At 42.4% G+C, this 12,500-nt stretch overlaps 1 protein-coding gene across 1 annotated transcript in view; it reads left to right on the top strand.

The window, feature by feature from the left end:
* The window catches only part of pkn1a (protein kinase N1a), an 87,042-nt gene that overhangs the window by 54,183 nt on the left and 20,359 nt on the right, over window positions 1-12,500 (top strand). Inside the window, 3 exon segments of the mRNA XM_084317861.1 lie at window positions 2,554-2,748; window positions 3,381-3,490; window positions 3,796-3,939. Coding sequence (XP_084173987.1) covers window positions 2,554-2,748; window positions 3,381-3,490; window positions 3,796-3,939 — 449 coding nt within the window.

Below are 12,500 nucleotides of genomic sequence, written 5' to 3'. Positions count from 1 at the left end.
GTTTATATATTTAACAATCATTTATTATTGCACTTTTGATTTACTGTTGTAGTGAAATGCAGCAGGAATGCTGCTTTGTGTTTGTTGAGCAGTGGGCTTTAAGTTCATACATTTATTTTATTAGAAGCCTTAATTATAATTGATCATTTTTGTATATATTTGGGGTTACACAGCAATACTTTTAAATTCAGCTGTTTATAAATTCATAAAGTTAAAATTGCATTACTAAATGCATTTGAAATGGAATAAAAACAAAGTTACAACAAATTATAATTGTTTATATACCTTATTTATCACATCTGTGACTATTATGGGCTATTTGAGTGATGGGGTACTACTGGCGGGACTGCCGATAAACAATGCGGCCCACCAGATTGATTGTGGAAATTGTGTGGCCCTCACCATATACAAAGTTGCCCACCCCTGCTCTATACTATAGTCTGCCCCATTGTTCTGACCAGGATTATTACGTTCCTTTTGGCCTCCTTGCTGAGTCTGACGTGGACGAGAAACCCATCTATAGGCCTAGTTATCAAATTCTTGGTTTGCAATGGTTTTGCACCTTGTGGGTAAATAAAAACCCAGTTTTCATCTACAACTCCTGTTTCCTCATTGCCTCACTGCTTGGTCCCTAACCAGGAAAAATGGGCATTCTAAACACTCTGTGCAAGGCCTCTATTAGGCGGTAAATTGTTCTTGCTGTCCAAATGTAATCATTTCAGTGTCCTCTAAAACTTTCTAATTGACTGAAAATGCACCAAAATGAGTTGAAATTTGGTAAATTCCAGTAAATATTGCAATTCCGAAACTCTTGAGTATCATAAATGGATTCAGCATCCCAAATAACCCCCAAAACCACTCCAACATTGTTGAAATTGATCAAGTAGTTTCTGAGATTTTTCCACTTAGGTGATTATGCAAATGTACTAATTATGCAAATAAAAAAAGTTGCCCAACATGTACAACTTAGCATCCGGCAGTTTCTAAGTGCTGGTGACCCATACTATCCATATCTATCATAAAAGTTTGGTGGTTCCAAAATTTCCGGGTTCATTGTCGCGACTCAGCGCGTTATGTGGTTTGCCACTGGGGCGCCAGTATCAGTTTTATTTAATGAATTGAAAACGGCATTGATATTACGTAAAAGTGAACTGGCAATAGAAAAGATGTTCAAAATAATCTAGTTCCCTTAAAACGCTAACGATTAAAAAAAAATAAAAAATACAGTGGAGGTTAAAATAAGAATATGACTTGGCCTGAAGAAAAGTTCAGTCAGGAGATTTTCTATTTATTTTTTAATCCCTGCACCCTCTCATCATTTAAAAAGAAAACTCAAAACCCACCTTTTTACCCTTGCCTTCAAGCCTTGAACTCCTCATCCTTTCCTCTCATCCTTTATAAAAAAATATATATATATTTAATTTTCTCTACTAAAACTGTATTGTTTGTTTTGCTCTGTAAAGTGTCTTTGAGAATTCGGAAAAGCGCTATACAAATTGTATGTATTATTATTATTACCCCTCTTCTTCTACATGGTCATTTATAGTTAACACATTGGGCGCCGGGCATTGTGCCCATCTTATACCACTCTCTGCCAGCACTGTAAGCATATGGAGATGTTTACCTTCTTTGCAGGGCTATAACTTTTTAAATTGTATTGTATTGTTATATTGACATTACTATGGCCCATTCAACATCGATTATCTATCGTTCAGGATGGGGGAACGTTATATTTTTTCATTCATACATTGTTGTGTTACTAGCGTCGAGAATATAAGTGTTTTTAATCTTTTCTGCTGTAATTCCAAAAACAGTAGTTATAGGCCCTGAAGCATATATAGATTATCGATTGGCGTTTCTTTCCTATACACAATATATTAAGAAATTCAAATGTATATGATCGGTATACATTATGCTTCATCATGCGTGAAGGAAAGGGGGGGGGGGGGGGTCGTTTATAATTCCTTGATCGTCAGTAACGGCTTTATTTACTATGGCTTGATCCGTTGATCAGATGGTTTGCAGTGAAATGAAAAAACCTGTCTTACCGTTCGCCGATGAGACTGGAGGAGAAAGATGGCAATTATTTGACGCCGATCTCCTACATCCATTTCCGGTTTGTATGGCGCAATAAAGGCCGAAATCATATCTATTATTGCGTTATGGCAGCGATCCATATGCACTATAGTGTTTGTCTGTAGTCCCGTAGCAAGATATTACTGCCGGAGGAATTTCCTCGACGCACCGATCACAACATCCGGTTTTGAGAGTGTAACTCGCCCGACCATCCACCAGGCGGCGGTATTGAGGTGTTGCAGTCTCATTCAGGGTCCCGCTGTAGCACCAGAGGTTGGCTGGATGAATTATGAATGCCATGGCGAAAACATTTAATATTGATCTCAAAAACGCTGTACAGCGTTTTTTGGCGACCAATGTGTTAAGTTACACCAGACTTTGAATACTTAACCTAATCAGCCAAGTACATGTACATGAAGTTGTCCTTTGTGAATGGAATGATAACAGAAAGTGAATGATCTGCTTCCCTCCCTACAGGGACCTTACAGGTGCAGCTGCTGGGCTGCATGGGGGTGCTGGAGGTGGTGCCGGGGCGCAGTAAGGGCACAGCGGTCCTGCTGCCCTGCTACAGTCCTGGAGACACCAGGTCCTTCATGAGAGGCAGTAAAGGCCTGTATGGACGCAGCGGATCCGTCAGCGGGAAGACCCCCAGCAAGGCCGAGGAGCTCTCCAGTAAGTGTGTGTGTGTATAACATGTTTTTGTCCATGATGGTAGGGCTTTATCAGCAAAGTCAGCCAAAAATAAACTCATTATCTGGAGTCGGCACTTAACGAGCAGTTTTTTAAGTCCTAGCATTTTGCTGCCTCTCCGAGGAAATGAATAAGGAGCTATGATCAATATTTTAACCGCACCGCGTGTTGTAGTGCAGACGTCGCTCCTCTTGGTTTTGCACGCCTCAGTGCTATTTGTGCGTCGTGTTTTTGCTTCCTGTGCAAAGTTACTTTGAATATCTAGGAGGTGTATTCTGCCCTACAAAGCCAAAAAGTACTAACTTCAGTGACTATAGTTTGCCTTTTGTAGAGCAGTATTGATGGTAGTAATAGTACATACACATTTAGAGGAATACAGATGTAGTGGTATACATACATGTAGAGGGGTTGTGTGTGTGTGCGTGCGTGTGTGTTTTTTTTCTTTTCTCTTCAAGTGTTCACATCAAAGGAGTGCCGACCAGACCTCATTAAGGATATTTGAGGAGGGTTAGGATTAGAGATTATGGAACAAACCTAAATAGAATTGTTCTCACAAGTATTACTCTGTGTGTGTGTGTGTGTGTGTGTGTGTGTGTGTGTGTGTGTGTGTGTAGCGGACGTGAGTGCGGTGCTGAAGGTGGATAACTCTGTGGTGGGCCAGACTGCATGGAGGACTGTAGGAGAGCAGGCCTGGGACCAGACCTTCACTGTGGAGCTGGAGAGGGTGAGTGGGCGTCGTGCACAACGCACATTATGATGTCATTCTTCTGTTATATATTTTTTGATAATGGATTCTTTTCCATTGCTATCGGTGACAACTGTAACTGAAAAAAAAGCGATGTACCCACTAATAATAAATTAGTAATACATACTCTGTAGCACAGTCATAGACTGACTCACATAAACGCAACCTCTCCCTTTCTCCCACTCACACTCAATAGATTAAACAGGTGTGTGTGTGTGTGTGTGTGTGTGTGTGTGTGTGTGTGTGTGTGTGTGTGTGTGTGTGTGTGTGTGTGTGTGTTCCAGACCAGGGAGATGGAGATAGCGGTGTACTGGAGGGACTACAGGTCTCTCTGTGCTCTGAAGTATCTGAAGCTGGAGGACTTCCTGGACAACCAGAAACACAGAATTCAGCTGGAAATGGAGCCTCAGGGGCTGCTGCTGGCTGAGGTACTGTACTGTATATATATTATAAACACATACTGCTGCTGGCTGAGGTACTGTACTGTACTGTATATATATTATAAACACATACTGCTGCTGGCTGAGGTACTGTACTGTAGGGCTGGGCGATAAAACGATAACGATAACTATCGCGATAAATTATTTCCTCGAAATAAACATGAAACGTGGTCGCAAAGTTTCGATATATCGATTTTCCAAGCTTGGATATCAGCACACGCACTAACAACCAATCAGTGAAGGAGATGGCCGACAGTGAAGGAGACCCGCGGTGCACCTCTGGGTAGAGAGGTAGGACTCTAGTAGTAAACAAGGCTGGCTAGGATAACTAGCTTGCACGGCACTATTTTATATATTTATGTGCCGAGTATGTGTGTGGCGTGAATTCTGAGGCCACGTTTATAGTAGTGTGGGGTATACAGTGGACGTCGTTTCAATATATTGGGGCGGAAGAGAGTATTTTAGGGTAATATTTATTACATTGTCATGGAATACACCGCTTAGACACAACAGGCTGGCTAGGATAACTAGCTTGCGCGGCACTACTTTATATATTTACGTGCCGAGTATGTGTGTGTCGTGAATTCTGAGGCCACGTTTATAGTAGTGTGGGGCAGTGGCGGACTGGCCATCGGGACGTTCGGGACGAATCCCGATGGGCCGGGACCAAAGTGGGCTGGTCCAAAAAAAAAAAAAAAAATTATCCTTTTTTTTTTTTTTTTTTTTTTTAACTTTTTTCCTTTTTTTTTTGGCCAGTGTGTGGGCCAGTGTGTGGGCCAGTGTGTGAGTCGGTGTGTGGGCCACTAATGTGGGCCAGTGTGTGGGCCGGTGTGTGGGCCAGTGTGTGAGTCGGTGTGTGGGCCACTAATGTGGGCCAGTGTGTGGGCCGGTGTGTGGGCCAGTATGTGGGCCGGTGTGTGGGCCAGTATGTGGGCCGGTGTGTGGGCCGGTGTGTGGGCCAGTATGTGGGCCAGTGTGTGGGCCGGTGTGGGCCAGTGTGTGGGCCACTAATGTGGGCCGGTGTGTGGGCCGGTGTAGTGTGTGGGCCGGTGTAGTGTGTGGGCCATATGTGGGCCGGTGTGTGGGCCATTATGTGGGCCGGTGTGTGGGCCAGTGTGTGGGCCGGCAATAAAACAATAAACAAGTTGCATAACCTAAATCAGATTAAAAATGATCACAGTTCTGGTTTGCCTTAAGATGCAGTTTAAGATGGGTCTTGAACATGGAGTATGTAGGGCACTCTCTAATCACAACTGGCAGGCTATTCCAGTAGTTACCACTTTTAACAGAGAACACAGTTTTTGCAATGGTAGTATACCGAAAAGGCACCTTACAGTCCCCTCTACTGATGGCCCTGGTGGTAATGCCAGTGTCTGCTTTCTGTTGGATGAACTCATTCAATGGGGGAGGGGCAAGTCCATGCAGAACCTTGTACATGAAGCAAGTATATTTGAAAACTTGGAAATTCTCGAAACTTAGCATGTTATGTTTTTCTAAAACATTACAGTGATGAAATGAAATTGGTTTCCTATCAAATACTTTTATGGCTTTTTTGTAGAGTAATTATATTGGTGTAAGAGTAGTGACATATAAAAGAGACCAGTTGATAAAACAGTAGGCCTACTTGATGTGTGATAAAATCATTGAATGCAGAAACATCCTTGCAGCATTAACTGGCAGGCAGGGCCTGATCTGCCTGAAGTTTTCGATGTTAAACTTGACTGTTTGTCACTTTCTTCACATGACTTTTTGAAGGTCAATGTAGAGTCCAATGTGACCCCAAGATACTTGAATTAATGTACAATGTCCAGCTCCGCTTCTCCCAGAAACACATTAGAGTGAGTGACCTCTACTGGTGACTTTGTGAACATCATACACACTGTTTTCTTGGTGTTAAGTGAAAGACATGCTTTTGTTAGCCAGTCTTGAATGAGACATGAGACATCAGTGAATGAGATTCACGTTTCCTCCCAACCGCGAGTAGGCCTAGAAGCGCAGAAATGTAGAATGCAAAAAAAGAAAGGGTGGAGCTGAAAAAGCTAGAATTAAAAAACTAAAATTGCTAGTAAAAGACGCAGAACAATGTTCTAAAATTACAGACATGTTTACCCGCTGCTGCTGCTAATGATGATGAAGTTCAAGTGGAAGGAACCAACAGTAACATGACAGGTGCATGCAGTAGCCTAGTGCATATTCTACTGTTGGTGTCTGCCGGTTCATGAGGGCTAGCTAGCCTATACTAGCTCTTGCAGTGATTTCAGTCATTCTATTACAAGACAATGTGCTTTCCGTATTCCTGATTCCTTACAGCACGTGGACATAAATAGTTGTGACTCGTGACGTTTTTTCTCTGACTAAAAGTTTAGTTAGCAATGTTAGGACTAGTGCCCACCACAGCATCAGAAGCTAAAGTGCTAACCTAGAGAGCCAATCAGAACCTAGGACGGGCTGCAAATGAATCGGCTACTAATATTATAATAGTAAATACTAAAATAAAATACTATTATGTTCCCTTCCAAATTTTCATGTTGATATAATATTGGTAATCTAATTGATTGAATTGATTAGTTGCCATTTTACATGCTTAAATAAGATGTAGGCCTACCTTAGAATTCCCAACTGTTAGCCATGTTCTCGATCTGTATATGATTAGTCTCATCTACATGTTTGTAAATAACCACAGCTAACTAGCTTAAGCTAACAACTAGGTCAACTACTACCCCGTAGTTAAACATATGTGATTGCATATAACTGCTACAGCTAAGTTGGTAGTTAGCCTATTCCATTAATGTTGAATGTATTTATGAAGGTTGTTGATGGTGGTTGGCGCTGATTAGCAGACATGATTCCGTCAGTCTGCCACAGGGCAGCTGTGTTTGCTGATGCTGCTCACAACCACCAGTAGTGTATGACTGTGAGAGTGTGAATGCTTGATGGTTTCTGTGAAGCGCTTTGTGGAACAATGCTGATATACAGTTAAGAATGAGTAATTCGCTTTTGGTTTTTAAGAAAAATTTGTAAAGCTATTTTTGAAAACTACAGGGGTGAATAATACTGTTTTCTTTTGCTATTTTCTTTTAGAATACTGTTTTGGAGTCTTAATTTTTTTAATTTCTGTTTTTTTTATCCACTTTTTCTCCCATTTTCTACATTTTCTCCCATCCCAATTTCGTATCATCCAATTCAACCCTCCCCTGTCACGAACGCTGTTTCTTGCCTCCCACAAGCCGGCTGCAATGTGGACTAAGTCATACATAGAACAAGTCCCCTCCGGTACTTGAGGTAACAGCAGTCGCATCTTTTCACCTGCGCAGCTCGATCTCTCAGTGGCGAGGAGTAACGCGTGGGAGGCTCATGCTGCCCCCGACACTTCCTGATTCTACTGCGCAGGCACACCAACCGACCTGTAGGAGTCGCTGTCCACAACGCCCAATCCCCACCCATCAGTTTCCCACCCCCTAATACGGCCAATGTGTATTAGTATGAACGACCAGCTAAACTGAAAGCAATGTGGAGCGCTGGGCTCGAACAGGCGAGCCCAGCGTCTCCAGTATTTGTGGCGAGCGCCTTGCCCACTACGCCACGTAGCCGCCAATTTTTTAAATTTTTGTTAAGAATATAGGACAGGCATATATAAGCATTATGCTTCAGTCTGTACCTTTTCAGTCACTGTAAAATCAAATATTGTTAAATGATGGGGTATATTGTATTGTGTGAGATGATGACTGAATAAACTACTACTACTACTACTTTGGGTGTTTTCAAAAGGCTGAAAAACGCTGTATGAATTCAAGCCATTATTATTGATTGCTGATGTTCTTCTTATGCAGTTGACTCTGAGGAAAGAGAGAGAGAAAACAGGCTCTTGGAATGGGTGTCTGGGAGGAAGTGGGGGGTCTTTCAATGTTGATTAAACGGCAAGCAACTAATGTCATGAGTGCCAAATTAAAGGACAATAAATCCAATCTAACTGAAATTGTGTAGCACAGACCTTTCTATTAGGGATGCTCGATATTGGCTTTTTTTACCGATACCGATATACCGATATTGTCCAACTCTTAATTTCCGATACCGATATCAACCGATATCAACCGATACCGATATATGCAGGGTTTCCCGCCCCAAGAAATGGAATAATTTCAGGTAATTAACATTACATATCTCTTGTTGTGGAATTAACACAACATTATGCATACTTTTGACAATAAATAAAAGCAGAATTGGTTCTTACTTGCTTGCCTGGGTAAATAAAGGTTATAGAAATGTAAATAAAATATTATTTCTTTAAAACCGATACCGATATTTTTCGATATCACATTTTAATGCCGATATCGGCCGATAATATCGGTAGGCCGATAATATCGGACATCCCTACTTTCTATGGATCAAAACCTCAATATTATTATGGTGTAGTTAATACTTCATGTATCCTTAATCCCTAGGCTAATGAGGCACTAAGATGTTAGTAAAAAAAAAACATATGCCAATGACGGGAAGTAACGGTATATGTATGTGTGTGTCTGTGTGTGTGCACTGTGCACTGTGCATGAGTGCACATCTAGGGGCGGTGTGTAGATTTGGTCTCCCTGATGTTGACTCCTTAGCCACAGCCTTGGGTTGTTTAAAGTGTTTCATAACGCCCGTTGTGTGGGCCGGTTTCGGGGCCGGTGCGTGGGCCGGTGTGTGGGCCGGTGTGTGGGCTGGTGCGTCTGAATGTCCCGGGCTGAATTTGTGTCCCAGTCCGCCACTGGTGTGGGGTATACAGTGGATGTCGTTTCAATATATTGGGGCGGAAGAGAGTATTTTAGGGTAATATTTAGTACATTGTCTGTCATGAGATACTCCGCTTGTCGGCTAACTGCTAACGTGCGCGGACTGATGACGACATCAACATTCGCAGCAGCAAAACAAGTCTATTATATATATCTATGCTATTAATAGCCCGTCCATCGGCGCCGGGCATAAGAAGTTAATTAAACTTGGGCGGCTAGGTGGTGTAGTGGGCAAGGCACTCGCCACCAGTGTGGAGACGCTAGGATTCGCGTGTTCGAATCCAGCTCTCCACATTGTTTTTCAGTTTGGCTGGTCGTCCGCAGTAATACACATTGGCCGTATTACGGGGAGGGAAAACTGAAGGGTGGGGATCGAACGTTGTGAACAAGCGACTCCTACAAGTCGGTTGGTGCGCCTGCGCAGTAGAATCAGGAAGTGTCGGGGGCAGCGTGAGCCTCCCACGCGTTACTCCTCGACACTGAGAGATCGAGCTGCGCAGGTGAAAAGATGCGACTGCTGTTACCTCAAGTACCGGAGGGGACTTGTGCTATGTATGACTTAGTCCACATTGCAGCCGGCTTGTGGGAGGCAAGAAACAGCGTTCGTGACAGGGGAGGGTTGAATTGGATGATACGAAATTGGGATGGGAGAAAATATGGAAAAATGGGAGAAAAAGTGGATCAAAAAAAAAAAGAAGTTAATTAAACTTGACAGACATTATATCAACGATAATTATCGATATCGAGTTATATGAAAATAATTTTATAATTTTATCGCGATAACATTTTTAGCCATATCGCCCAGCCCTACTGTACTGTATATATATATTATAAACACATACTGCTACTGGCTGAGGTACTGTACTGTATATATATATATATTATAAACACATACTGCTACTGGCTGAGGTACTGTATATATATTATAAACACATACTGCTACTGGCTGAGGTACTGTACTGTATATATATATATATTATAAACACATACTGCTACTGGCTGAGGTACTGTACTGTATATATATTATAAACATACTGCTGCTGGCTGAGGTACTGTATATATATATATATATATATATATTAAGGCTGTCAAATATATCGCGTTAATATCGCGTTAACTCCCGATTCTATTAATGCCACTAATTTTTTTAACTCAAGATTAACTAAAAAATTTTTTTTTTTTTTTTTTTTAACTAGACTTCACTCAGGTGTATTATTGATGCTCTCATTGATACTATGTTTGTTTCTGAAGTGTGTGTGTGTGTGTGTGTGTGTGTGTGTGTGTGTGTGTGTGTGTGTGTGTGTGTGTGTGTGTGTGTGTGTGTGTGTGTGTGTGTGTGTGTGTGTGTGTGTGTGAGATATAGAGAGAGAGGGGGGTGAGAGAGATGAGGAAGGGGCAAAAGAGAAAAAGATCTGGGAGAGTGTGTGTGTGAGGGAGAGAGGGGGGTGTGTGATTAATCAGCCCTTGTGTGTGTGAATGTAACAAGTTCCTAACGTTTTCTTTCCCCTATTATTTCATGCACACTTTATTCATTGTTTTAAATTATTATTTTCTTAAGTTATTTTGTGCATCACTCTGTTTTGAATTTGATGCAAATTTGCAATGCATGAGGGTCATCCTTTTGTGTTAAATGGCTGCACAAAGCAAGCATTTGTTGACTCGCATGTTGATAAGAGTATTAAAACTTGGAACTTGAAAAAGATCTGTTTAAGGTAAAAAAAAAGAAATTAAAAATAAAAATGCGATTAATTTGCGATTAATCGCGAGTTAACTATGGACAATCATGCGATTAATCGAGTTAAATATTTTAATCGTTTGACAGCACTAATATATATATATATATATATATATATATATAAAACTTTAAAGTTAATTAATCTAAATTAATCTCTTTTTAAATGCATATCAATATTTGATGCAAAAAGCTAAATTTTTCAATTCAAATGGATTTTGGTATACGAGTGAATCAATGAATATACATACATTTAAGCAGCAACATTTTGTTTATTAGCTACTACACAGACCAACAGATCAATGCAATTGTGTGCATTGATTGTGTAGACATTTTAGGAATAATATATATAGCGCAAACGACCTTTTGTAAACTCAAGCACGTTTGAAGTAAAAGTAAAACAGTACGTACTTTTCCAGTACATTCCAGAACTGTTGACCATTGGAAAAAAACGTTACCTCATACACCCAGCTGTTACCTCATACCTCATACACCCAGCTGTGACCTCATACACCCAGCTGTGACCTCATACACCCAGCTGTTACCTCATACACCCAGCTGTGACCTCATACACCCAGCTGTGACCTCATACACCCAGCTGTGACCTCATATACACCCAGCTGTGACCTCATACACCCAGCTGTTAGTTCCCTTATACACCCAGCTGTGACCTCATACACCCAGCTGTGACCTCATACACCCAGCTGTTACATCATACACCCAGCTGTGACCTCATACACCCAGCTGTGACCTCATACACCCAGCTGTGACCTCATCCTCATACACCCAGCTGTGACCTCATACACCCAGCTGTGACCTCATACACCCAGCTGTGACCTCATACACCCAGCTGTGACCTCATACACCCAGCTGTGACCTCATACACCCAGCTGTGAGTTACCTCATACACCCAGCTGTTAGTTACCTCATACACCCAGCTGTGACCTCATACACCCAGCTGTTAGTTCCCTTATACACCCAGCTGTGACCTCATACACCCAGCTGTGACCTCATACACCCAGCTGTGACCTCATACACCCAGCTGTGACCTCATACACCCAGCTGTGACCTCATACACCCAGCTGTTACATCATACACCCAGCTGTGACCTCATACACCCAGCTGTTAGTGACCTCATACACCCAGCTGTGACCTCATACACCCAGCTGTGACCTCATATACACCCAGCTGTGACCTCATATACACCCAGCTGTGACCTCATACACCCAGCTGTTACCTCATACACCCAGCTGTGACCTCATACACCCAGCTGTTACCTCAGACACCCAGCTGTTACCTCATACACCCAGCTGTGACCTCATACACCCAGCTGTTAGTGACCTCATACACCCAGCTGTGACCTCATACACCCAGCTGTTAGTGACCTCATACACCCAGTTGTTACCTCATACACCCAGTTGTTACCTCATACACCCAGCTGTGACCTCATACACCCAGCTGTTACCTCATACACCAAGCTGTTAGTGACCTCATACACCCAGCTGTGACCTCATACACGCATCTGTTACCTCATACACCCAGCTGTGACCTCATACACCCAGCTGTTACCTCAGACACCCAGCTGTTACCTCATACACCCAGCTGTTAGTGACCTCATACACCCAGCTGTGACCTCATACACCCAGCTGTTAGTGACCTCATACACCCAGTTGTTACCTCATACACCCAGTTGTTACCTCATACACCCAGTTGTTACCTCATACACCCAGCTGTGACCTCATACACCCAGCTGTTACCTCATACACCCAGCTGTTACCTCATACACCAAGCTGTTAGTGACCTCATACACCCAGCTGTTAGTGACCTCATACACCCAGCTGTGACCTCATACACGCATCTGTTACCTCATACACCCAGCTGTTACCTCATACACCCAGTTGTTACCTCATACACCCAGCTGTGACCTCATACACCCAGCTGTGACCTCATACACCCAGCTGTGACCTCATACACCCAGCTGTTACATCATACACCCAGCTGTGACCTCAGACACCCAGCTGTTAGTTACCTCATACACCCAGCTG

This window comes from Notolepis coatsorum (genome assembly GCF_963971535.1).
Source record: "Notolepis coatsorum genome assembly, chromosome: 7".
NCBI lineage: Eukaryota > Metazoa > Chordata > Actinopteri > Aulopiformes > Paralepididae > Notolepis > Notolepis coatsorum.
This window is presented reverse-complemented; position numbering and strand designations above follow the sequence as displayed.